The sequence below is a fragment of the Camelus dromedarius genome, chromosome 17, assembly GCF_036321535.1.
Source record: "Camelus dromedarius isolate mCamDro1 chromosome 17, mCamDro1.pat, whole genome shotgun sequence".
NCBI classification, from domain to species: domain Eukaryota; kingdom Metazoa; phylum Chordata; class Mammalia; order Artiodactyla; family Camelidae; genus Camelus; species Camelus dromedarius.
Window position 1 is genome coordinate 3178762 of NC_087452.1, and position 25451 is coordinate 3204212.

At 47.9% G+C, this 25451-nt stretch overlaps 1 protein-coding gene across 1 annotated transcript; it reads left to right on the plus strand.

Moving 5' to 3' along the window:
- Positions 1-5995: 5995 nt before the first annotated feature.
- On the plus strand, positions 5996-25212 carry CCDC174 (coiled-coil domain containing 174). Its single transcript, XM_010984876.3, has 11 exons — positions 5996-6110; positions 8272-8376; positions 9063-9163; positions 15037-15095; positions 16312-16489; positions 19579-19674; positions 20643-20785; positions 21235-21329; positions 21848-21980; positions 23695-23847; positions 24903-25212. The coding sequence occupies exons 1-11, from the start codon at positions 6069-6071 to the stop codon at positions 25199-25201; spliced, it is 1404 nt and encodes a 467-aa protein (XP_010983178.1). The 5' UTR covers positions 5996-6068; the 3' UTR covers positions 25202-25212.
- The last annotated feature ends 239 nt before the right edge of the window (positions 25213-25451 follow it).

A 25451-nucleotide genomic window follows, 5' to 3' on the forward strand; every position in this document is an offset into this window, starting at 1 on the left:
GGGAAGGCACACGTGCTCACGTCCAGGCCTCGTCCTCTCTCCTCCCTGCCTGTCATGGGTAAGCAGAGGGCTCCCATGTGGTGGAGCCCCCATCTCTCAATCACCATGTGGAGGAGCCACCCAGAGATCACTGACCGGGCCAGCTGCGTTAGACTTCGTGACAGCAGCGAGTAAACCAGTAAGTCATTGGTTCTCAAGGAGGCTGGAAGTGGCATCTGGTAACGTCTGAAGACATTTTGATCGTCTAGACATGGAGGAGGGCAGGGAGTTGCTCCTGGCATCTAGTGGGCACGCTGCTAAATCTGCTATAATCCCAGACCAACCTGAACAGCCCCCACGAAGGCTTAGCCCAGAGTGTCAATAGCACCGACGTTCAGAGACCTGGTTCTAAAATATGGGCATCGTGAGAGAAGAGACTGATTGCCCTGCTTAAAACCTTCCAACAACGTCCATCACAGCCAGGCTGAGTTCCGGACCCTGACCTTGATCCACAAGGCCCTGCAGGACCGGGACCCTGCCCGCCTCTCCGACCTCACACCCTCCCCTCTCCCCCGTTCACTTTACTCCAATCACCTTGCCTTCCTTCCAGTCCTGCTTCAGACCCACAGCCTTCACCCTGCCGTTCCCTCTTCCTTAAATACCTTTCCTCCCGCTCTTCCAGTTATTCAGGGACAGTTTAAATGTCACCTGCCCCGTCACACATCCTGCACTAGAGCCCCTCTGCCCTCACACATCGGTGATACCCTGCCCGGCGGTGACTGTGCTCTGCGGTGAGGTGAGTGCTGGCTGCCTGTGAGGGCGGGATCTGCTCCCTCCCCGGAATGTGAGGATATGAGGACAAGCACCATGTCATCCTGTTTATGTCTGTACCTCCAGCATCCAGCACACCAGCTGGCACATGTGCAGGGGTCAAAAGTAACTCTTTTGAATGAAGGAGTAAATGAACCATGGCTGGAAAGAGTGGAGTCTTTGCAGGCGATGCCCCTGGATTGAGCCACCTTCACTCTCCAAGCCTCTGTCTCCTCATCTGTAAAATGGGCATAAAAACCCCACACCCCAAGGCTGCTGTGCGGATGACGGGGGATGGTATGTGCAGAGCCCCTGGCGTGGTTCCCAGCTCCGAACAGGCACTTACGAGGTGTGTGTTGGACACAGAATGCTTGAATAAAAGCAGGAGCACGGTTGGCTGTCATTTTGAGGGTGAGGTCCTGGGGAGGAAGAAGACAGAGTTGGGGTGCTGGTGGGCTCCTTGGAGTGAAGGGATGGAGAACGTGGGCTCGTGAACAGAGCCCCGGTCACCCAGGCAGCCTCTGCTTCTCCCTCTGTCGATGGTCCTCTTCTTCCCCAACCATCTAAGACCATGATCCTAGCTCCCTCCTGCCACAATCATGGTCCCAGGCTGACGCCCGGCTTCCTGGCCACCCGCCCCTCCCTTGCAGGACCCAGGAGGGACGCAGCCATGGTCAGCTTCCCTCTCATGAGGGTTACGTCCGTCCCCAGCAGGTGCCGCCCCGCTGTCTCTGCCTGTGTCCGTCTAGACCATGCAGGAAATGAAAGCCGGCTGCAGGGCACCTGCAGTAAATAGCTCAGGCCCCAGGCCCCGGGGAACATGTGTGCCTGCAAAACGGGATGTGATCTGGGGTCTCTTGCTTTCAAGTACGGTCTCATACCAGACTTGGGGCCACAAAGGAACTTGGGTGGTTTCCACCTCTGGATGAAGGGTGAGGACCACAGGCAGGACGCAGAGAAGCTGGCAGACGAGGGGAGAGGTGGGCACAGGAGCCCCGAGTGCTAGGAGCGGCGGGAGGTGGGCATCTGACCTCCCTGAGCCTCAGTTCCTGCATCTGATAGTCCCTGCCAGGTTAGGTTATCGTGAAAATTAAATGAGTTAAAATATGTAAATGTGTACCTGAGAGCGGGCTGGTCCAGGTGCCTTGCTTTCGAAGAGCAGGCACGCAGAGGGGTTCGGGATAACTTTCTGGTGGAGAAGCCTGGCAAATCCCGCCTCAAGCCAGGTGGCCAAGGTTAATATCAGTGATGACACCTTGATCCTGGATTTCCAGCCTCCAGACTGCAAGACAATATACTTCCACCCACGCTGGCCCTTGGAATGTAACCCAGGACCAGCAGGAGGGACCAGAGGACAAGGGGGGATGCTGTTGGCTTCTCCAGCCTCTGTTTCTCTGCTTTTCTCCACTCTGTGGCTTTCAAGACCCTCTGAAGGATACCCCCACCCCAGCCTTGCCAGGCCCCTGACTTGGTCTCTGTGCCCCATCCTTGGAAGCCCTGCCTGGGCTTCAGGCTCCCTCTGCCCCTCGCAGCTGCCTCTGTACATGCAGTGGGGCTAGGAGGGCTGAACGTGGTAAAGCACCTGCTGCTCGGGACAAGCTACTGGGTTGAAGTTGGGAGGCCGGGCTTGGGCCCTCTTTGTTGGCAGTTTTCTCAAGGCTGTAGAGTTCTTCGCACCTCTTGCTTTCACCTGTGGCCTCAAGAACCAAGTTCTCAGGCTGCAGGAAGTGGCTCACTTGCCATCCAGTCCCTTCAGATTTGCAAACTCAGCTGGGCTTTCCGGGGCACTGAATGGTCCTTGTCCAGTCCTAGCTTGCCCCAGCAGGCCTCCTGGCATTCACCTGGTTGGTCCCTTTGGCCTGCAATAACTGAATGACAGGTCTCTCCTGCAGAAATATTCTGGGGCCAGCTCCTATACAAAATTTCCCCCTTCCCCAGTAGAGCTGAATGGATAAATGAATAAATGAATGAATGCAAAGCTAATGTGGTCTCGGATCCCCGGAGAGAGGACAGTGTGAGGCCCTGGAACTAGGTTGCGTGGGTTCAAATCCTGGGACCAAGACTAGCTGTGTGACCCTGGACAAGTTACTTAACATCTCTGGGCCTCAGTTGTCTTATCTGCAAAATAAGATAATAATAGCACCTACCCCTGAAGTTGTGGAGATTAAATGAAATAAGGCCCCAAACAGATTTCCTTCCTGGTGCTGATAAAGCTTAGCTTCTTTGTCATCCAGGGCACGAGTTTCGGCATCTTCATCCTGCATCCTGTGCTCATCATGCTTAGAACCTAATTTCCTTAGTTTCAGCCTAATCTTTTTTCCCACATTGGGCTCAGCTAATTCATTCACTGCTGAGTAATTTAGTATCAGAGGCAGAGTGCTGCAGACAGGAAAGAAGGTTAAGACGCAGAGGCTAGACACCCGGGGGAGGGACATTTTCAGTGTGAGGAAACAGGACCCTCAGTGGACAGATATCATTCACGTGCCACAAGGGGCCTGGGCTGAATGAAACCTCTTGACTTAACTCCCAGTGAAAACACTACAATAGCAGCCCAGGTCACAGCCTGCAACCCTGTCACTCTGAACCTTCCTGCAGGAAGATGACTGCAGGGCCCCTTTTCAAAATAAGAGTGGGCTTCAACAGCCATGCTCACAGGAAAGTAACTGCTGTGTTTGAAAAGGCTACCTCTCTCCCTTTATTTAAAGGACCTAGGAGATTTGGCAATTAAAATCCAGAAGGAGAAGAAAAGGAATAAGATAATTGCTTGCCCACCCAGCCTCACCCGCTCTGGGACCCAAGACTGGTGGGGGGATGAGCTGGAGCTCAGAGCTCTGCAAAATATGTCGCATCACAGCCCAGACTGTTGTGGGGTGCGTGCCTTCTGCAGCGAGAAAACTGGCGCTGAGTGAAACTTCTGGATCCTGCAAGAGTTGCGTGCACAGCACTTCTCAGCTTGCAAACCGTCTCCATACTCTACCTCAAATGTCTGTGCCCATGTGGGTGCGAGAACTGAGACTCAGAGGGATGACATGAGGTTCCCAAGGTCATGAGAGGGTGCAGCTGGTCTGCGCTGGTGTCCTGGGAGGCCATCCTGCGCTTTTCACCAGACAAGGTGCATGCCCTCCCCTTTCTTCCAGAACAAACCCAGGCCCATGTGCAAGACGAAGGGGCCCGGTAGCCCGTCTAGAAGATGACACCTCAGGAAGGGAGCGTGGTCTGGGAAAGAACAGAAGGGCTGTGCCCTCCATTTTTGTACTTGGAAGAGGAAGGCAATTACAGGCAGACCCAGACGTCTGGAAAGCATCGAAGGAAGAGGGGAATTTGAGTAACAGACTGTGTGAAAACTGGCTCGTGTCCCAGGAGGGCATTCCAGTCAAGCCAGGATGAGGCTGTCCGAGCGTCTCCAGGCCTGGGTGTGTGCAAGGGGACTTCCTGGTTTGCTCCTGGGAATTTAAATGGCTTGGAAGGGAATTAAAATCAGTTGGATAAGGTTGATGGTGCCAAGCTGCCTATGAACTCTGAGATGCCAGCAAAGACACTGACAGGCGTCACGCAAAGGAAGCTGAAGTCTCAAGGCCTTCTGGGGCGTCCATAGACAACTTCAAGTTCTTTCCAGCAGTCCGAGATCAGAACACTGACTGGCCTCACTGCTAGCGGCCTGCTGGGCAAGGAAACTGAAGTCCGTGGTTTCCAGCCTGTCTTTGGCTTTTCCTTCTCCCCTGGATCCTCTTTCTTTTATGTAAATCCTCTTCTAGCCCTTTTGGAGGAAAGCTACAAGTAAAGAGCATGCGAGTAATTGACTCAGTGTCTTTGAGTTATTTTCTGACTCCAGACCCCATCACTGGGTAGCTGGCTAGTGCCCTTTGGCGTGTCACTTAACCTCTCAGGCCTCACTTTCTCCTCCGTAAAAAGGGGATAATAACTCCCACCTTGCAAGGCTCAAACAAGAAATTCCATGAGAAGAGTTATACGCACATGTGGTTCTGCCGTCATTACCATTTGTGTCCGTTTCCTATTGCTGCTGTAGCACACCACAGACTTAGTGATTTAAAACTACACACGTTTATTCTCTTAAAGTTGTGGAGGTGGAAAGCCTGAAATGAGCCTTACAAGGCTAAACTCCAGGGATCAGCAGGGCTGCATGCTTCCAGGAGGGTCTAGAGGAAGACTCATTCCTTCCTCATTTCCAGCAACTAGTGGCTGCCTGCATTCCTCCGCACCGGTCCCATCCTCCCTTCAAAGCCCACAGTGTCGCATCTTCTGGTCTCTCTCGTTGGTTCTGACCTTTCTGCCTCCCTCGTATAAAGGCCCCTGTGATTATATTGAGCCTATTTGGATAACCTCATCATCTCAAAATCTTTCATTTAATCCCGTCTGTAAACTCCCTTTTACCATATAAGGTAAAATAGTCAGGTTCTGGGGGTTAGAAGACGGACAGCTTGGGCGGGGGTTGTCTGCCACAACCAATACTTTCATCAACTAGCTCATTTACTTCCTCTAATCCTCACTGAACCCCATGAAGTAAACACTGCTGTATTCCCATTTGGAAACTGAGGCACAGAGAAGGTAAGTTTCCCAAGGTCATGTTGCGGAAAAAATGTGTTTTATGGGGCTTCCCGCCTGAGTCACAGAGCCAATAAGTGGTGAAGGAGTGATTCCAACCCAGGAAGTGGGCTTCTGGAGTTCTGGTTCTTACCAGCTGAACTATGTAACGTGATACACTGTAAGCGCTATATTAATGTTAGCTGTTACTATAGTTGTTATTTCTACTAAAATTAACATGATCATCCTTATCTCATATGACTCTTGTGAGCATTTAAATAAATTATTGTGAGTGCTTGGCACACAGTAGGTCTTCAAATGGTATTTCGATCTCAGCGCTACTAACTCATCTTTCTTTTTACTCCGAAGACGTTCGTTTTAGTTCACTCCGCCCCCCGCCCAGAAGAGGGCGCCATCGCCACCCCAAATCCGCCCCACTCAAGATGGCGCCCATTGGTCTGCAATCGTATGCTGCCCTTCTCAATATGGCGCCAACACCAGCTGTTACCTTCCGCCCTCTTCAGGATGGCCTTAGCAGCTTCGGTCCTGGGAGCAAACCGACCTTCTCAAAATGGTGAAGAATGCAAGGCGCACGGCATCCTGACCTCAAGATGGCGCCAGTGTCGTAAACAGCGTCGCAAACCTGAAGACACTTCCGGTTGCACCGGAAGTAGGTATATGAGGCCTGCCGGGGTCCGTGAAGTGCTCGCTCTGGGCCGGGACACTCTGACGCGACCATGGACCGGAGGAAAAAGCCTTTGGACGTCACGGCCTCCTCGGTGAGTACGGGTATAGATGATGCTACGGGCTCCACGTTCTCCCCACCTCCACTGGACAAGAATCTCGACTTAGCTTGTTTCTTCACTCGGGGACCCCGGGCCGGGCGTTTCTCGTCAGACGGGGTCCCGGGGCAGCTTTCTTCCTCACGGAACCCTGAACTTGGCTTCTCCCCTCCGCCGTGCACCCGGACCAGGCTTCCCCCGCCAGACACGGGCCTGAACCTGGTGTCTTTTAGGGTTAGAAATGTCGCAGGGCGGCGGGGGTAGGGGAGTGGAATCCTCGTCAGTGCTCGCTGTGCGGACATACTCCCCTTCCTGTTCTCTGGACCTGTTCTCAGGTCCCCCTGGAAGATTAGAGGGTGTGACTTATTCCCCATGATCCGAGAGTGCCCAGCGTCCCCGACCGGGAACTAAATAAACAGTTGTTAATACACCCATAACGTGCGCTACCTGGGAGCTGTAAGGGCTAACAGGCTGTAAGCCGTTTTGTTAAGTTAGTTCCAGGAAGAAAACCTGCTCTGAGAGCTTATTTGTGTAGCGGTTTCTATGCGTTATCTTACTGAATCCTCCCAACTGCTTTAGGGGGTGGGTGCTAGTAATACCCTCGTTTTGTAGATGGTGAACCTGAGACTCAGAAAGTGAAGTGGCTTTCCCCAGCTTACTTACAGAATTATTCCTGGTAGAACTGGGCTCACTCAGTCTGGCTGACTCAAAAGCTCTTGTCTTTTCCACATATCAGAGCAAAGTGCCTAATCTTTGATTTAATCTTGGATTTACTTCAGAGTGTTAGGCTGTAAGGGATGAGAAGGAAAACATCTCAGTATCCCAACATTTGAACCCCTTTCCTCGTCTAATACTGAAAATTGGTACTACTTATTATGTTGGAGGATTGGGAACCAAAAAGCTGTAAAATTCAAGTTGTCCTTTCCTGACAGGTTAAAATTAACAATAATCATCATATAAATGGCACTTGGAAGTTAATTTTCTGAGTATCTTTTAAAATTCAAAAGTAGTTAAAGAATTGGAAAATGTGTGGCTAGAAAATTGGTGCAGTCCAGAAGGTTTAGAAGAAAAACCTTAAGTTTTAAATTTTGAAAAAGAAATTTAGAGTCATAGGTCATGGGATGAAACTGCTCTTGGCATTGTTAAAATCCGTGCCAAGCTTTTAAACTGATTTCTTGCAAAACGGAAATCGCTGAACTCACTCATTTTGATTTCCCTTAAAAGTTGGTGTGTGATACTGGGTTTTATTAGTATCTGATTTACAAATGCCTGTGTCTGTAAAAGCAGCTGTACTTGAATCCTTAGAAAAGAAACTGTCATTATACCGTTTTTTGCAGAGTACACAGATACAGCTGAGGGCTCAGGGAGTGTTCATCAACTCCCATTTTCTTTGTCCTGGCCTTCCGTGATCTTGAACACTGTTGTTCAGCTAAACTTGCAATTTCCAAAACATGCTGAAACAATATTCACTTAGCCCATATTTATTTCTAATTGTTGAAATCTTGCCTGTCTTTTAAGGCTCATTTCAAAGCCATCTGTGATCATGCTGAAAAGATTCCTTTATCTGAACTTTTATGCTGCTTTCTTCCACTTTAAAGTCCTTTATTACATCTGACCTGTGTTGTAAGTTACCTTTCTCATTAGATTGTAGGCTCTTTGAGGCCAGGAGTACGTCTGATTCATGTTTGTGTGCTGCTCTTCAGTGTTAAGTGTCAGGCACGTAACTGCTGCTTGGATTGTTGCTGAACAAAGATGTTTCCCTGTAGAAATAATAAGTTGTTGTGAGGCTTAAATGAAACTATACATGAAAAAGCCAAGTACACGGCCAGTCAGAGAGGAGGTGCTTAATAATCTTAGCTGAGTCTGAGTCTGAAAGATGCAGACTTCATTTACTTTGCTGTATCACTCTCCCCTTGACAAGAGGAAAGCCTTTGAGTGTTGACACTTAAGGTAGAAATACATTTTCAACAGAGCTGGAATGAGGTATGACTTGGTTTTATTTTGTACTGGATTCTACATTTAAACATGTAATTTTATATACATTTTTGTCCATTTATAGGGACTTGAAATCTTGCTTTGAGAATTATAAAAACTTAGAAATCGAGTCACTCAGTAGAGTTAATTTAATGTTTTTGATTGCTTATTGGTTTTATTCTAGTTGGTAGACCTTAAGGCTGAACTCTTCCGAAAACAAGAAGAATTCAAACAAGAAAAACTTCTAAAAGATTCTGGAGTTTTGGGGAAACCAAAAACAACTAATAAGGTAAAAGTAAGATCTAACTATCCATTGATTCTGAAACATTATTATACTGTACTTAGGTTTTATGAAAATATCCATGGTATCTGCAACCTATAAATTCCTGTCTTGTATTTGAAAATCTGCATGAAATGTTTTAAATATTAAAATAGAAATAAGATTTAAATGCTCATTGTAACACTAATTCTTTAGCATTTCTTTTGAAGTAGTACATGCTGTTAACCAGTGGTTGTTTCCGTTGTCGTGGAAGATTATCTAGTTATGCAGGTGGTATAAATCCAAACAGAGATAAACAATTAGATGATGAGAAAATACAGCAGAAAATATCCAGGTCTTTAAGAGTTGTGGAGGTTTCCCCAATTTTACAGGTAACAGTGTCTGTTACTTGTATTAGTAAATCTCTAAAATACATGTATTTTCGTTAGAGTCTTGAGTTAGGTTGTAATCTTTCAAGAGATAAAAGAGAAGTAACTGCAGTTATATGAAGAAATTCTTTATGTAGTTTAGGGCATTTTTCCAGCTCCAGCTTTGCCACCTCCCATCTATTTGCAGGACACAGGCTGGCTGTCAGAAGTCTACTTACTTCCATTGATTCTTAAGGTCTAATTATCTTTTTTTCTCCCTTCTGATGTACAAGTTGAGATTTGCAGTCATTTGATGATTCTGTTTTGTCTTTCCAAATTATTCTCCAGAAACCAAGTATCTGGAGCAAACGGAATGCAGGAGTTTCTAACCGAGCTGAGAGGGATGCCGAACAGAAGGTTGAGGAGCAGAAGGCGTTAGACAGAGCAAGGTAAAGCCCAGCCCACCGAGCGCGGTGCCTGTGAGGCTACGCAGGCCGAGTGGGAGGCTCGGCGTTCACTCCTTTTGATTTACAGTTTTGATTTTTATCATCCTTCTAGCCAAATACTCCTTAAATAGAAAATATACTCAGAAAATAATACAATTTGCAGATATGTTTATAGTTTTATAAGAAGATAAGACATAGCCTCAATTTAAAAGATGGAACAGTTCCACTTTGGGCCCCCATGAGGCACTGAGATTATCAGCAAGCGTTTGAGACGTGTCCCCATGGGGGTTGTTCCGGGGCTACTGGTGGTGTGACATCAGCACTTAGGAACTGAATTTTTCCCCTAACGAAAAACTTCAAATGGACAGAATACTTGAAAGAAGAGTACAGTGAATATTCTGTTACCTTCGCCTAAGTTCACCCATTAACATCTTTCAAAATTTACTTTCTTCCTCCCCCTCCCCTGTGTGTGGAGAAACGTTGTGAAACCTCATGACGCTTTACCTGTAAATATTTCAGCAAGTCTCTTCTGAGAACAAGGACATGGTCCTGCATGACCACAGTACTGCTGTCACACCCAAGGAAGTTAACACTGGTGAAGCAGTAGTGGTCCGTATGGTGGACCAGGCGTGTGGCCAGCATTCAGATTTCACCAGTTACCCTAGTACAGTTGTGTCCTTTACGGTTTTTTAAAACATCAAATCCAAGATTCAAAGATAACACATCATGTTCAGTTGTCATGTCTCTTTAGTCTTCTTAAATCTGGAACAGTCCCCTTGCCTGTTTGTTGTCTGTCACGCCGGTGGCGGTTTTGAAGAGTCCCCGCCAGTTGTTTCTGCAGCGTCCCAGATCTGATTAGAGTCCCCCCCAAGTGTTTTTGGTAAGAATACTTTGTAGGTGATGACGTGTCCTTCCCACTGAGTCACGTCGGAGGCTCGTAATGTCAGTTTGAGTGACTGGTGGTGATTTAAGTTTGACCCGCCGGGTGAGGTAGGTCTGCTAGGTTTTTGCGGTGAAGCTGCTCTCCCTCGGCTGTGATGAATAGTGTCTGAGGAGGGAAGCCAATTGGGTGAGTGTCGCTTTCGCCAGGATACTTTCGTGCGACGGTTTTGTCACCACTGACAAGTCTTGCTGCTTGTCAGTTATCACCTTGATGGTTTCGCGGCTGTGAGCTTCCCGTCCTTCTGTCTTTACTGGTTTCCACTCCGTTTACCAGCTGTCACTCTTGTGTAAGGAAGAGCTCCTCCTCCTTTGCAGCATCGCCCTGAATCAGAACCCCAAGTTTCGCTGTCTGTGTGACTGCCGCATGGGCTTTTGGAGCCGTTGCGTAACAGCAGCTTGGCAGCTGAAAACTGGTGCGCAGGCTTCTCAGCTCTTTTGGGTCTGAAAATAAAGGGCAGGATTTGGCTCATTTGGGGGATTTGGTGTTTGACCTCTGACAAGAGACTTTACTTAAAAGCGTGTTCATTTTTGAGGTATCTTTCTCACCATTGGATATTAATCTCAGAATTACAGTTTTGTGGAAAGATGCCATAACTTTAACATTTCATATATATGTATTTTATTGAGCTATAATTGAAATGCTGTATTCTTTCCAGGTGCGTGACATCACGACTCGGTGGTTGTACATGTTGTGAAATGATCGCAGTAAATCTACTTAACACGCATCACCGCACAGAGTTACAAATTATGTTCTCGTGACAAGAATTTTAGAGATCTACTCTCTGAACAAATTTCAGATGTGCGGTACAGTGTTGTTAACTATAGTCCCATGCTGTACGTTACACCCTCAAGGCTTATTTATTTTAGAACTGGAAGTTTGTACCTTTTTACCCCCTTCACCCATGTCACCCACCCCCACACTCCCCGCCTCTGGCAACCACCATTCTGTTCTCTGGAGCTGTGAACTTGTCTTTAGATTCCACATATAACTGTGATCATACGGTGTTTGTCTTTCTCTGTCTGGCTTATTTCACTTAGCGTTAAGATCCATCCACGTTGTTGCAAATGGCAAGATTTCCTTCTTTTTTATGGCTGAGTAGAATTCCGTTGTGTATATATATTCACTTTTTTTAATTCATTCATCCGTCAGTGGACACGGAGATTGTGTCCATATCTTGGCTGTTGTAAATAATGCTGCAGTTAACATGGCGGTGCGTGTTTCTTTTTGAATTAGTGTTTTCATTTTCTTCGAATAAATACCCAGAAGTAGAATTGCTGGATCATATGGCAGTTCCATTTTTAAAAAATTTTTTTAAGGATTCTGCATTCTCTTTTTCCATAGTGGCTGCTCCAGTTTACATTCCTACCAGCAGTGCACGGGGCTTCCCTTTTCTCCACATCCTCACCGGCCAACACCCGTTATTTCTTCTCTTTTTGATAGTAGCCATTCTAACAGATGTGAGGTGATATCATTGTGGTTTTGATTTGCATTTCCCTTGCGATTAGTAATGTTGAACACCTTTCCGTATGCCAGTTGGCCATCTGTATGTCTTTGAAAAATGTCTATTCAGGTCCATTTTTTAAATTGAATTGTTTGGGGTTTTTGCTGTTGAGTTGAAAGTTCTTTATTGATTTTGTATATTAAGCCCTTGTCAGATAATTTACAAATGTTTTCTTCCATCCAGTGGTTGCCTTTTTATTTTGTTGATGATTTCCTTTGCTCTGCAGAAGCTTTTTAGTTTGATTGGTCCCTCTTGTTTATTTTGACTTTTGTTGCCTTTGCTTTTGGTGTCAAATCCAAACAAAACAAAACGTTGCCACAACCAACGTCAGGGAGCTCGTTGTCTGTTTTCTTCTAGGAGTTTTATGGTTTTGGATCTTATGTTCAAGTTATTAATCCATTTTGAGTTAGTTTCTGTGTCAGATAGTGGTCCAGTTTCATTCTTTTGCATGTGGCCCTCCAGTTTATTTTCCCAACACTCCTGAAGGGACTGTCTTTGCACAAGACCATATGTGTGTGTTTGTTTCCAGGCTCTCTATTCTGTAATGCTGCAGTGAACCTGAGGGTGCATATTTTCTTTTGCATTAGTGTTGATTCTGTTGATCTTTTTGTCTGTTTTCATGGCAGTACCATACTGCTTCGATTACTGTGATGTTGTAATACAGTCTGGAATGAGAGCGTGTGATGCCCTCAGCTTTGTTCTTTCCCAAGATTGCTTTGGCTCTCTGGGGATCATTTGTGGTTCCACACAGATTTTAGGATCGTTCGTTCTGTTTCTGTGAAGAATGCCATTGGAATTTTAACAGGGATTGCCTTGAATCTGTAGGTTGCTTTGGGTGGTGTGGACGTTTTAAGAGTATTGATCCTTCTAATTCTGGAGCAGAAAGTAAATACGTCCCCACTTACTTGTGTTGCCTTCAGTTTCTTTCTTCGGTGCCTTTCAGTTTTCAGTGTACAGCTCTTGCACCTTCTTTGTTACTTTTATTCCTGAGTGTTTGTAATTCATCTTGATGCAACTGTAAATTGGGATTGTTTTCTTATTTTTCCTTTCTGAAAGTTCATTATTAGTGTATAGAAACACAACAGGTCCTTGTATATTGGTTTTTGTATCCTGCAGCTTTACTGAGTTCGTTTATTAGTTCCAACAGTTTTTTTTGTGGAGTCTGGGAGTTTCTGTATGTAGTATTATGTCATCTGCAAACAGTGACAGTTTTGCTTCTTCCTTTTGGATTCGGATGCCTTTTCTTTCTTTTTCTTGCCTAACTGCTCTGACTGAGACTTCCAGCTTCCAGCACTGCGTTGGATAAGAGTGGCAAGAGTGAGGCGCCCTTGCCTTGCTCCTGGTCTTAGAGGGAAAGCGGTCAGCTTGTTACCGTTGAGTGTGCCATTAGCCTTGGGCGTAAGCTCTTTTTATTTCCTCTGTGTGACAGACTTTTCCTTGGCACTCGCTGGGATTTTTCCATTCGGTATCTTTCTACGTCATCCTTTCACTGTTCCTGTGGGGAGTCGAGTCTGTCCGTGATGTGCAGGACTTCTGCTTCTGGCCCGAGCGAAGAACAGGCAGAGGCAACTCTGTGAGGAGGTGAGGCCTTAGGCAAGTTACTTATCCATGGAGACTCTTTCCTTCTCTGTGAAGTGAGGTGGTTAGTGATTAAAGGAGATACTTAGTGTCTGGCACGTGTTTGATGCCATATAAGTGCCCCACAGTCTCGCCCTCTGAGTTCCACCTTCAGTTCTAACAGAAGAAATTGTGCTCCACTGTCACCCGTGACTTCCTCGTCTATTAAATCCGGTGGCCGTTTCTCTGACATCTTCCTTGATCTCCATTGCTCATCTGAAGCCTCTTCCTGCCAGGTGCTCGTGTTCTGCTGCACCCGGGCTTCTCCCCCTCTCTCTTGCACCCTCGTTGCTGCCTGTGTCTGTTTTGTACGGTGCTCTCCTTTGCTCACAGCCCCCCGTGCTGGTCCCTCCTTGGACGTGGGGCTCACTCCCGCTTCCCCTTCCCTCCGTCTGGCTGGCTCTCTCCCCCAGGTCCTCCCGCGGTTGACTTTGGCTGTGCAAGCCTCGGCTCAGACGTCCCTTTACAGAGGTTTCCCCTGACTGCCCTGTCTAGTGACCTGCCCACTTACTCTGTCCTGACAGTGTGTTTTGTTTTCCTAACTTTTTGAAGTTTGTTTTTACTAAGACAGTAAGAGTCTATGATGAGACCGCTTGTTACATTTAGCCCCCTCAGGAACAGAGTGACTTGACGTCCTAGAAGTGGATGTGACTGAGCTGGTCCACGGGGCCCTCCGTCTGCTTGACACAGGGCCTCCACCGGGGAAGCTCGCTTTTGTTTCCTTCCGTCACAGCTCTTCTCGCCGTGTGGAGTCTTACTGCTTTACGTGTCATCTTTCTCCCCCTCAAGAACGTCAGCCCCATGAGAGCTGCGACTGTGTCCTGTGCGCCTGGGCCAGCGGAGGCGTGCAGCCCGTGCTTGTGAACGAATGTGGGAAGTGAAGGAGAGCCTTTCTGACGAGGCAGAGAGGACGTAACTGATGGCTTGCCCGACGTGTGTCCTCACTGCAGCCCTGAGAGGCAGCGCTGTCTTTCTCCTCCTCTGTGATGTGGGAGTTGAGGTGTAAGAGAGGCTAAGTGACTTGTTCCAGAGTACGCAGCCGGGTGACCGACGGGCTTTATCACCTCAGGACATCGTTAGAAATGAAATTTTCCATTATGATCACTTGTGATCCTTCATAGCAAAGCGCAGATGTCCTCTTTGGGGCTCTTTATTGTCATTCAGTATTTCTGCAATAAAAGGATTGTCAGCTGTCTTACCCACTAAACAATGAATGTCAGCAGAATTAACACGAGCAGGGAGGCTGCTGTGTTGAAATACCAGAGTTGAGGTTTGTTTTATATTAGCTATTTCTCATGAATAAATTATTTATGCTCTGTATAGAACAGACGTCGTATTTTTTACCAGACGTCTCAGAAGCTGGTCTGTAGCTCCTTTAGTGAAGCCTAGTAAGCCATGGGAGACCAGGGGCCCTCGTCTAAGAGCAGCACCATGCAGAGTTTGCGCGGAATTTGGTGATTCGTCTGGAACGTTGCAAATAGAAAATGTTTTTGTTGAGGCATCTGTCTCTTTTTTTTTGGCATTTAATTTCAGGTGTTTGGCACTTGAATTAAGCTGGAATCTTACTTCGTTCATTTATTCATTCATCAGATACTGATGGGGCACCTGGTGCACCGGGTACTGTTTTAGGCCCTGGGTACAGTCAAAGTTAGAGAAATGAGGGCCCTGCTGTGCTGGAGCTTACATGTGGTTGGCCCTCAGGGCGGGGTGGGCCGCTCTAGGGATGCCTCCACGGCTGCCCCTGGCCGGCTGCAGCAGGGAGCAGGCGTGGTGGTGGTAAGATCGCCTCTAATACTTGTGTTTTTTCTCTCCTAGGGAGAAATTGGAAGAAAAAGCCAAATTATACGAAAAAATGACTGAAGGAGACTTTATCGGTAAATACCACTGTTTATTTATATGTCTTTATTTTCTGTTACTTGTACAGCTCTGTGATAGTTTATCACTTGTCAGAATAATTGTAAGAATAGTGAGAAATTAAACAAATAATATCGATTACTTTCCGTGCCCGCACTGAGACAGGAAAGTCAGCAGTAACTTTTCGATTGCCCCGTGGGAGCTGAGCCCTGTGTTAGGTGTGAGAAGGGACGAGCCGGTGCGCTATAGGCGGGATTTCTTGCCTCTACTGTCGGCGGGGCTCCAGGGTGGGCGTCAGCAGTGGAGAAAATGTCACAGAGCAGAACAGGGTTAGGGAACAAGGTCTAAATAGGCCGTGGTTACAAACAGCTGTCCACACCAGCAGGTCTACCTCCTAGCACGTGTGTGTGACCAGCTGCTGGGGCAGATTACGTTCTGGAGCCTCCGTTCCTCTGCACTGGACAGTGGGGTAGCACCCGCCCCCAGTGTCGGGAACCTGGTTCCTGCTTCTTTGAGCTGAACTCCAGCGTAGTGAAACTTGATGTACATCAGCTGTCCTGGGTTAACTTAAAGTCATGGATTGTTACTTAACTTCAACTGTGTATCTTAGTTCAAGCAGATCATGAGCCCCCCAGGGCAGGCCGCATTTTACACGTCTCTGTGTGCCCTGCAGATGGGGCGCCGTGCCCTGCTTGGAAGTGGTGTCCATGGCTTGAAAAGAACTCAGATACCCGCTTTGCCTCTGTTACGACCCTTAAACACCTGCCGTCCTGCAGCAGTGTTATGGGGGCTCCGGGGCACGGCTCACATGATGAGGGTGGTGGATTGCTCACGCCACAAAGGTTTGTTGCCCGGGTCTGAGGACGTGAGACGCCGGCTCTGTGTCTGTGTTACGTGACTGCCCGAATGGGTCTCTTGAATCAGACGGTCTTGTCATCTCAGAGTCACGACCTGAGACAGTACTGCTCACTCAGATAGTGTGCTGACGAGGCAGCAGAAAACTTGAGGCTTCATAAAGATTTTTATGTGGCACATATGGCCAGCGGCCTTTCTGCAGCCCCCCTGCCGTCCCGAGGTGGCTCTTGCTCTGTGCAAGCCGACGGGCAGGTGGGTGCACCCGCTGCTGAGCTGTCCCGGGTGCCGGAGCCGCCCGGTGATGGATGTGGCGTCATATCACTTCCATGTGTAGCTGCTGCTTTGATGTCAAGAGTCTGAAAATTGATTTTTATGTCCTAGATGAAGAAGTGGAGGATATGTACCTTGTGGATTTCACACAGAAGATCATAGACAAACACAAAGAAATGGAAGCGATTGGTGCCAGTAGAGATTCTAGAAAGACAGGAGAAAGAGACGATGATGAAGAAATCCTTTCTGAAAAGGATATCCCTCCTCCCCAGGACTCCAGTGAGGAATGGTTGGTGATCTTCTGCCATTTGGTCATGTTAACATCATCAGACTTGGGTTTACTTCTTGGAGTGATGTTGTTCCGTTGTTATCAAGCCATGTCTCTTTATTCCTCCTCAGTTTTCTATCCTTTGACACACCACTTTAAGTTGGATTGATAGAAGTAGAAGCAGTAGCTCCAATGAAAAAGTAATTACAGATTAAGACCCGCCTCCTCCTGCCGTGTCCCAGGCACTGTCCCAGGCACGGAGGCGCCGACACTCCTGTTTCACTGATGTGCGGGAGCTGTTCAGGCGGAAGACTGCTCCTCTGTTCCCCGAGCTGCTGCCTTCCCCAGGCCCTTACTCTAACCTCGTGGAGAGTCATCAAGCAGGAAGGAGCATGAGCTCTGTTTCCAGCGAGAAGAGGCTGGCGGAGCCAGCCCACTGAGCCCTGCTCTGGCTGTGATGTGCTCTGGCAGTGCGGGCTGGGCACCCCAGCCCCCGACTGCACAGCGCTGGCTCCGCCTCTCACTGGTGGTGGAGTCGCCTTCGAGCTCCTAGCGTCTCTAAGGCTCAGTTTCCTCACCTGTGAAACAGGGCTGGCAAGGCCTGCTTCCCAGTATGTTTGTCTGAAACGCCCTTCAGGAAGTAAGAGTGTCCTGGGCTCCCCAGGAAATTGCTGTCTGTGGCATATAAGCAGACACTTTGTAAATTTTTATTACTGAATTTATCCTGAATTTTGCCCACATGTAGGTGAACCACAGGAAAACTAAACTAGTCTTTTCCGTACGCAGAGACCAGAATGAAAATTCTATTATGACTTTCTCCACCTAAGACGTTGTTTAGAAACTTGTTCAGAAGGGCTTGAAATTACCTGGAGCCGCTCAGCTGGTGTCCTGGGCATCCCTGCCTTCCCCCTCCTGCCAGTGCCTAGCCACCACCTCCCTCAGGGCTGAGGTGCGCCTGTGGTGGGGGGTGTGTCAGGGATGCTCAGGACTCAGGCTGAGGTGTGCCCGTGGCGGGGAGTGTGTCAGGGATGCTCAGGACTCGGGCTCAGGTGTGACCGTGGTGGGAGGTGTGTCAGGGATGCTCAGGACTCAGGCTGAGGTGTGCCCGTGGCGGGGAGTGTGTCAGGGATGCTCAGGACTCGGGCTCAGGTGTGACCGTGGTGGGAGGTGTGTCAGGGATGCTCAGGACTCGGGCTGAGGTGTGTCAGGGATGCTCCGGACTTTGTCAGCATTGGCCCTGCGGGCAGGAGTCATTGGTGAGTGAAGAGAGGGGTCCCCTGCTGAGCGCGCTGGCCATCTCATGCTGCCAGGGGCTTCTCACCCCTCCTGAAGCACCTGCTGTCGGGGTGGGCAACGGGCCGGTGCTTGAGCAGCAACCAGCAGGGGACATGTGCGCCCTGGCCCCTTCCATCCGCTTTCTCTTCATCGCTCTGTCTCAGTGGTTTCTCCTCAACTGGACTCTGGTGGCACATAAACGTATGTCCTGCTCCTCTGGGTCTGAACTTTTATCTATTGTTGACACAAAATCGGCCTCATTACCAGAAAAAGATTGAGGCAAATTTTCGGCACGTCATTTCCTGCCTGCTGTTGTTGGGGAGCCTTGACTTGGGAAGAGGGCGTGACTGAGCCCCCAAGTGGGCCTCGTACCGAGCAGTTGTCTCCCAGAGCCTTGCCTGGCGGTTGCTGGGTGCTCGCAGCGGGTGGGGCTCCTGTGCTGCCGTCCTCTTTTGATGGGATCCCTACATTTTGGGGGCCTTCTCCCGAAACAGAATAGCCTGTGACTGCTTTTCAGAGCAGAAATCTCATCTCCTGTGAAAGGTTTAATGTCTTTTTCCCTCTCTTATTAATGCCTGTATGATTACAACCAATTTGTTAGTGACTGGAAGGGTTTGGAGGGCAGTTGAAGGTGTCACATGCCACCGTAAGGTGAAGGAAGACACACTGCAAGCAGCTCTGGCACTTCTTTGTGTGTGTGTTTAAATTAAGTCCCAGAATTGTAACTGCTTGTAAAATCCTTTTGGTAGTTAAGTTCCAGGTGGTGGAAACGCTTTCCACAAAAAAATACTCACACCATCTGGCTAGTTGGTTTTTGTTCTCCATTCATTGAAGGATTTTTTAAAAAAAGGAAGAGGTAGAAAGAAGTTGCTTTCTACAGTTGGGGCTGTGTTTCTTGTGGTAATCAGCTTTAGGACTGTAGTTACGGATTCCCAAACGTTTAGTTTTTAAATCATGGGCCGACGTGGGAGTCGGTGTGTGTGAGAGGAGGGGACAGACTAACGAAAGCAAAGCCACGTGCCTGGGACTCCGGCCTCGAGCTGGTGCAGCAGCAGTGCTGGCCCTTCTGAGCTTTCAGCCCCCCGCTAAAGGCTACGGGAGAGTCCCTGCCTGTAATTAAAAACCGTAAAACTTTGCTGTATCATAATGCACGTGAAATGCTTTCCACGAAGACCTGCCCTTACTTCCTGTTGTGGGAGTCAGAGTATTTCATCGGCCTTCCTGGCTGCCTGGCCTCCCTGTCTGCTGCCTCCTTTGGGCAAAGATGAGGGGAAGAGCTAAGGGTGGCAGGTAGCAGCCCGGCCCGCTGGTGAGCTGCCCTTGTGGCACAGAACATGGGTTGCTTGGATTCCTCCTATAAAGAGTCCCCCAAGTGCTTACGTTAAGAAATGTTTAATGCATTGGGAAGAATTGTACCAATTTGAGGAAATAAAGGAAAGAATAAAAAGTCATTTAGGAAGACTGAGGAAATGAGCAACATGAGAATCTGTTACAAACTTACTGTGATGCTGATGGAATGTGTGGAATTGTTTAAACCAGGCTAGAGTAAGCCCTGAGGTGCCGCAGTGAGGGTCTGTGGTCTGGGTGGGGCATTTATCTCTGAAATCAGAGGTGCATATGATCGATCACATCCCACAGTTCCTAAAGCTAAGGTTTAATAAAGGGCACGCGGAGCTTGTTGTGTGTCAGCCTTTCTCGGTGGTGGTCTCTCAGGTTGAGGGTTTTCTTGGTAGTGAGACCTAACGTTGATTTCTTCACTGAGCACCAGCTGCCCCGCTTAGGGAACCGTGTGTCATGTTCAAGGCCTTCTTCACACCTTTCCGCTTTTATTTCAGGGTGGATTATGTGGATTCTTTAGGGCGGTCCCGACGCTGTATGAGAAAGGATTTGCCAGACCTGCTGGAGATGGATAAAAATCTTCAGGGGAGGCTGTAAGTATGTCATGTGCAAAGCTTTGCCCGGGTTTGATTGCAGACATGGGGATTGTTTTGTGGGCAAGACTGTCTTTATTATCTTTGGTAAGGAGATCTTTGTATAAGAACACTTTTGGGGGCACTTTTTCGTGGTTAGCATACAAGACACATGTAGTCCGCACTCAGGCAGCAACCCAAACGCTCGACCGTGCAGACTTGTGCAGCTCCTAGGAGGGATGAGCGAGAGCCGTGTCTGCTTACTTGGAGGGGTGTCTGCCTGCATAGTAGCAGAGAGCCCAGACCAAACCAGCAGCCAGACCACTGGGAGGACAGTGTTTAAGGACTTGCCCTGGGTTAGCCCACAGTGAGTTGGGGCGGGGAGTGGCTAGCTTATTAACTTCTCTTTATACAGCTTTGCATTTTGAAGTAAGGGCTTGCAGCTGAAGTTTTCTCTGTGGGATCCAAGTCACACCTAAGAGGTAACTTGCTAAAACATCCCAGGGAATAAAGTTCTCACCAAGGGCAGCTCTTGTGTGGAGAGTGTCGGGGGAAGGTCCACCTTGTCTGGGCCCAGGGACGGTCGTGCAGAAGCCCTGAGCCATCCAGCAGGACACGAGGCACTGCCCAGGCCACAGCGTCACGCAGCTTCCTCCGCACTGCACGGGGGGCCATCCAGAGGGGGCCCGGAGTTCCTCCTCCCTGCCTGGGCTGCCTCCCTCCATCAGCCCAGGAGTGGGATGGAAAGGAGAGTGATTCGTCTGAGGGCTGAGGTGAGGTTCCATTGTGCTAATGCAGCAAGTCAGCTGCCTGATAAAGAAGGTGGGTGCAGTGTTGCCATGTCCCTGCAGCATCGTGGGCAGAAACTTGCCTGAGGAACTGTTGTCTTCATCACTGGAGTCACTCACTCATCCACGATCCCACTGCCTGAACTGAAACGTTGCTTGTCCCAGCTCTTACCTAAGATGTTTTTTGCTCTGTTTTCCTAGTTTTGTTAGTCCTGCCAATGAAAAAACCTTACTGTCTGAAGATATGAGAAAAGAACTGCAGCGCCAGCAATGGGAGGAAGAAGAGAGGGAGGCCCTGAGGAGGCCTGTGGGGCCCGTACACTACGAAGACGTTCGCGAAAATGGTAGAGTCTTCCAGCAGCTTTTTAAATCATTTTAAAAATCTTGAACGAATGGTGAGCATTAAGGGAAGTATTCATAAAGCAGCAGCTCTTATGGAGAAGAAAAAGATTCTACTTTTAGGATTGAAAATATCCCCTTTGTTCACTCTGTAGCCTGAAAAATACTCATACTGGGAGTAGCTTCCTAACAGAGGGTCTGTTTACTCAAATGTTTGCTCCCTAAGAGAAGTGGGGACAGCCCATGACCGAAAAGTGGATGAATATTTACATTTATCCCTTGGCAAACAGGATGAAAATATGTCTAACTTCTTTTTTAAGCTACATTAAAAAAAAAAAAATTGTGCCAGATGCCAGATATCATTGTGTTCGTTTTTGCTTTGGTGGGATTTGGCCCAGGTCTAATTCACTAATCAGGAAAATCTAATCTTCTGGATAATTTTGACTTGTTTCAGAGGCCCGGCAACTCGGTGTTGGATATTTTGCCTTCGCCCAAGATAAAGAGTTGAGAAACAAGCAAATGAAAACTTTAGAAATGCTGCGTGAACAGGTACAAATGAAACTCGGAGTTGACGTTAAGGTTTGAGCAGTTGGGCTCTTGTTGGACCATACTGCAGAAAAGTCTGGTCAGAAAGTTAGATATTTGCATTGCTATTCAGAATGTGATTACAGGTTCCTTAAAGGTAACTGCTGTATTATTTTGGTGTTTTGGACTTTATAGTTGTTTAGAAGTAACCTGTGTAACTTTGATGTTTTAAATTTGGCTTCAGATACCTCACTTTTGGAGTGGCCTGAGTAACAAAATAGAAAATGATGAAATGGATTGAGGTGTTGGTTGGTTTCCGTGAATGTTAAGCCTTCCAGGACACTCTGTGAGCTCCTACTGCACTTCACAAATCATCGTGGGGCTCGTGTGTGTGGGCTTCATGCGTCTCAGAGATGGCTTCTTAGAAGTGGCTTGAAAATCCATTAGTCTATTTTTAGAATAAAATTATTTCATCCTGTTAAACAGAAATATTGTGAATAGGACTTCGAGCAAATAGTTTGCTAATTTTTTGTTCTGTTCAGACAACAGATCAGAGAACAAAACGAGAAAACATAAAGGAAAAGAGAAAGGCCATGTTAGAAGCAAGACTTGCCAAACTCCGACAAAAAAAGATGAAAAAATCAAAAGAAGACGGAGCAGAGGAAGAAAACAGAGGTATATCGTGGCTCATGTTTCAGAACCTCAAAGGGAAACATTTTCGTTGCGCTGGTGTCCCGGTAATAGGACGGGCTATGGAAGCCAGCTGTCCCGTCCTCTTAGCAAACAGTGCGTCTTGGAGATACTGCCGGGAGCAGTTTCTTTAACCAAAGTGGTGTGGAAACACTCCAGAGACTGTTTCAGGCTGCAGACGAGGGTGTTAACAGTACAGCGTGTCCCTCCGTGAGCAGCACGGCGTAGTAACTGAGGCCTGCTTGGGGGTGGAGTACTTAAAATACTAAAAGGTATGGTGAGGTGAAGTTTCATAGTGCATATATATGTCTTAGGCCTGTCTTCTTTTGCTATGGCTGTAGTTTTTTGTTGGCTATTATAAATTATTTTAAAGAAGAAATGCATCACAAAGTCAGACAATAAAATAAAGAATTTACAAAGCTGGATGCAGACAGCTTACCAGAGGACTGTTAAAACACTTGGGAACACTGTTAAGTGCTGTGCTCGGAGTCGCTCACTGTGTGAGTGATGCTAGTCTGGGCTAAGTGGCCTGAACAGAGAGAATGCATAGACTGGCTCAAACAAGATGGGCGTCTGCTTCCCTAGCTTAACACTTGAGAGGAGGTGGGTTTCCAGGGCACGTAGCAGCTCTGCTGCGGACGGCCACCTGCTTCCCGGCTCCCTCCTGTCTTACTGCTGCTGCCGGTCCCTGGAGGGCTGCTCTCACGTGCAGTCACTTGCTCCCCAGCACGTGTTCATGATCCAGCCCCGGGGAAGAGAGGGCGTTGGGGGAGCCAACTTCCTTTATAGGAGTGTGAGTTGGAAGTCACACTCAACCTACGTGTTTACATCCCAATGGCCAGAAAGCAGTCCACGAGCCACCCCCAGCCGCAGGGCAGGCTGGGAAGTGGCCTCTCAAGCAAGGTGCCACATATCCAGCTGAAATGGGGGGCATTCTAGTCCGGGAGGAAGCAGGGAGTGTGGGTGACAGGGGCATAGGGGGCCCCGCCAGCTCTCACGGAAGCCTGTGCTAAGCCGTGCGCCACTTTCCAATTCTGAACACGCTTCAGCTTTGAAAGGAGGTCGGAAGCACTTAGGAGTCGGAACATCGTCCATTCAGCTTTGTGCGAGTGCTGTGACAGATTAAACTCTGCATGTTGTTCCTCTGTTTTCACTTTATTCCTGAACATCTGTCGTTTCTACAGATGGGAGGTGCCACCACAGCGTTTTTTAAAAATCCCTTTTCTTTTAAAACATGGCCAAAGTTGAGTAGCCTGCAGCCGGTCGCCAGGCTCCAGCTCTTCATCACCCTAAGCCCCTTTGCTTTATCCGAGACTCTTAACTTTAGTTGAGTGATTGGGGGATTTCTGGTCCTTCAGGTGTTGCTCAGGGGGAGCAGTGGGGCGTAGTGGGAAACACAGAGACTTTGAAATCCATCCAGCCTGGGTTTAAGTCCTGGCTCTTGTCACCTCCACCTATGTAGCATTTCTGAGATTGATTTTCCTCATCTGTAAAATGGCAATACCAGTCGTGCGTTTATTAGGGTTGTTATAGTTAAATGAGCTATTGTATACAAAGTATTTAGCCCACTGCCTGGGACGTGATCAGTGCTCAGTAAATACGTTAGTACTTTTACTCTCAGGGTTAGCATATTATATTTAATTTTTAAAGTAGTTTAAAGTTTTATTACAATAAAGTCTTATTCCCTTACCAAAAATAGATGGAGATGTTATTGGGCCTTTGCCACCAGTACCAGAGGTCCTGCCAGCTCCTCGTCCAGCTGCCTCGAGTAGCAAAGTGGAAGTCATCGTTCAGGAGAGGAGGGACACCAGGCCTGGGGTGCCACACGTCCGGGAGTGGGACAGAGGGAAAGGTAAGGGCAACGGTTCTCCTGATGAGAGTGTGATTCTGGTGAGTCTTACTGGTCCTTTGAAGCGTAAGGAATTCTCCAGATCCTTGAACTTGTTTCTTCTCGATACCCAGGCACTGGCTGTTTGTAAACAGGGGCACTAGAAAGGTGATTAAAAACGACCAGATCACCTCTGAAGGATGTCTTTTTAAGAGGCACCTGGGGGAAGGTTTCTGAAGTTCATGCTGCCCCCATGTGGTTTTACAGCTTTAGGGTGCTGTTTCTCAGGGACCGCTTTTTAAAATCTTTGAAGGCTTGGTATTTTAACGTGTTCTGTGTTTTCAGCAGTCTCTTTTACGTTCAGTTGAAAACAGTCTGCGTTCCAGTGTATTAACCTGCATTCACGTGTGGTCCCATTTGGTTATGCAGTTTCCTATAAATTTTTTCTGTAAATACACCGTGGTGCCTCGAGCAGCCTGTCTTTGGGAGAAGAGTGTGGTTTGTGCCTCTCTGAAAAAGATGATTTCAGTGGTGCAGTAGCTCGTATCCTTGGGCCTGGTGAGACCCACGACTGAGATAGAGGATGTGCAGGTGGGTGGGTGCCTGTGGTTAGGACCACTGTAGGGGATAGAGGGGAAGCCCCAAAACACATTTGGACAGGTGCCTTTTGTAACTTCTAAAACTCCGTCAAAGATAAAACATGTGTTTTGCTGTGAAGGACTTACAGCATCATGTCAGGCAAGTGATTAGAGTGCTTGACTTTTTAGTATTTCTGTCTCAGATGTGATGTTAGTGCTTTCTTGGCAGTGTCTCCAGGGTGCGCCAGCCCTCTTTCTCCATGGAGCCTTCCTCGGACCGGTCCTCTTCTGGAAGCACTCACTCCTTTTCCTTAGCCTGGTTCCTTACACTTTTGTAGGCATTGCTTATACCTCGTGTTACAGTTTTGTGATTGCCATCCTTGTTCTCCAGAGAATTGAAGGTGGCTTTTAAGAAATATATACAGTAATTGAGAAGTCATGACGGTAAACATTCACATGATTCAATAATCAGTTCTAATAATACTCTCTCATTTTTACTAGAATTTTCCTTTGGGTACTGGTCGAAGAGACAGTCAGATCTCCGGGCTGAGAGAGACCCTGAGTTTGCCCCGCCATCGGATTACTTTGTGGGTCAAAAGAGAACTGGTTCTTTGAGTAGCCAGACGTGGAGCAGACCCGCACCTGCACAGAGTGGCCCCGGGCAGCCCTCCAGCCAGAGCCATGACCCTGGCTCTTCCCATCCACCGTCGGCTCCTGCCCCCGGCGGCCCACCACCAGCCTCGACTGTCACTTTTGAAACTCTGGATGATATGATATCATATTATAAACAAGTGACATGAACTGAAGAACATTGTGTCTTGGGTTTGTACTGTTGATGGTGACTCCTCCTCCCACAGCTCAGAGAATAACTTTAGGACCTGAATTGTAATTTCCTTTCTTGTCCTTTCCCTGAAGACCCAGACTTTTGCTTGGATTTGTCAGCAAGGAGGAAAGTGAATAGTGCTATGAGAACTCTGTGGCCGCCTGGCTGTTGATTTCTTTCTAAATGGCGTGGAGCCCTGATCATCTGGAGTTGCCATTTGCACTGGG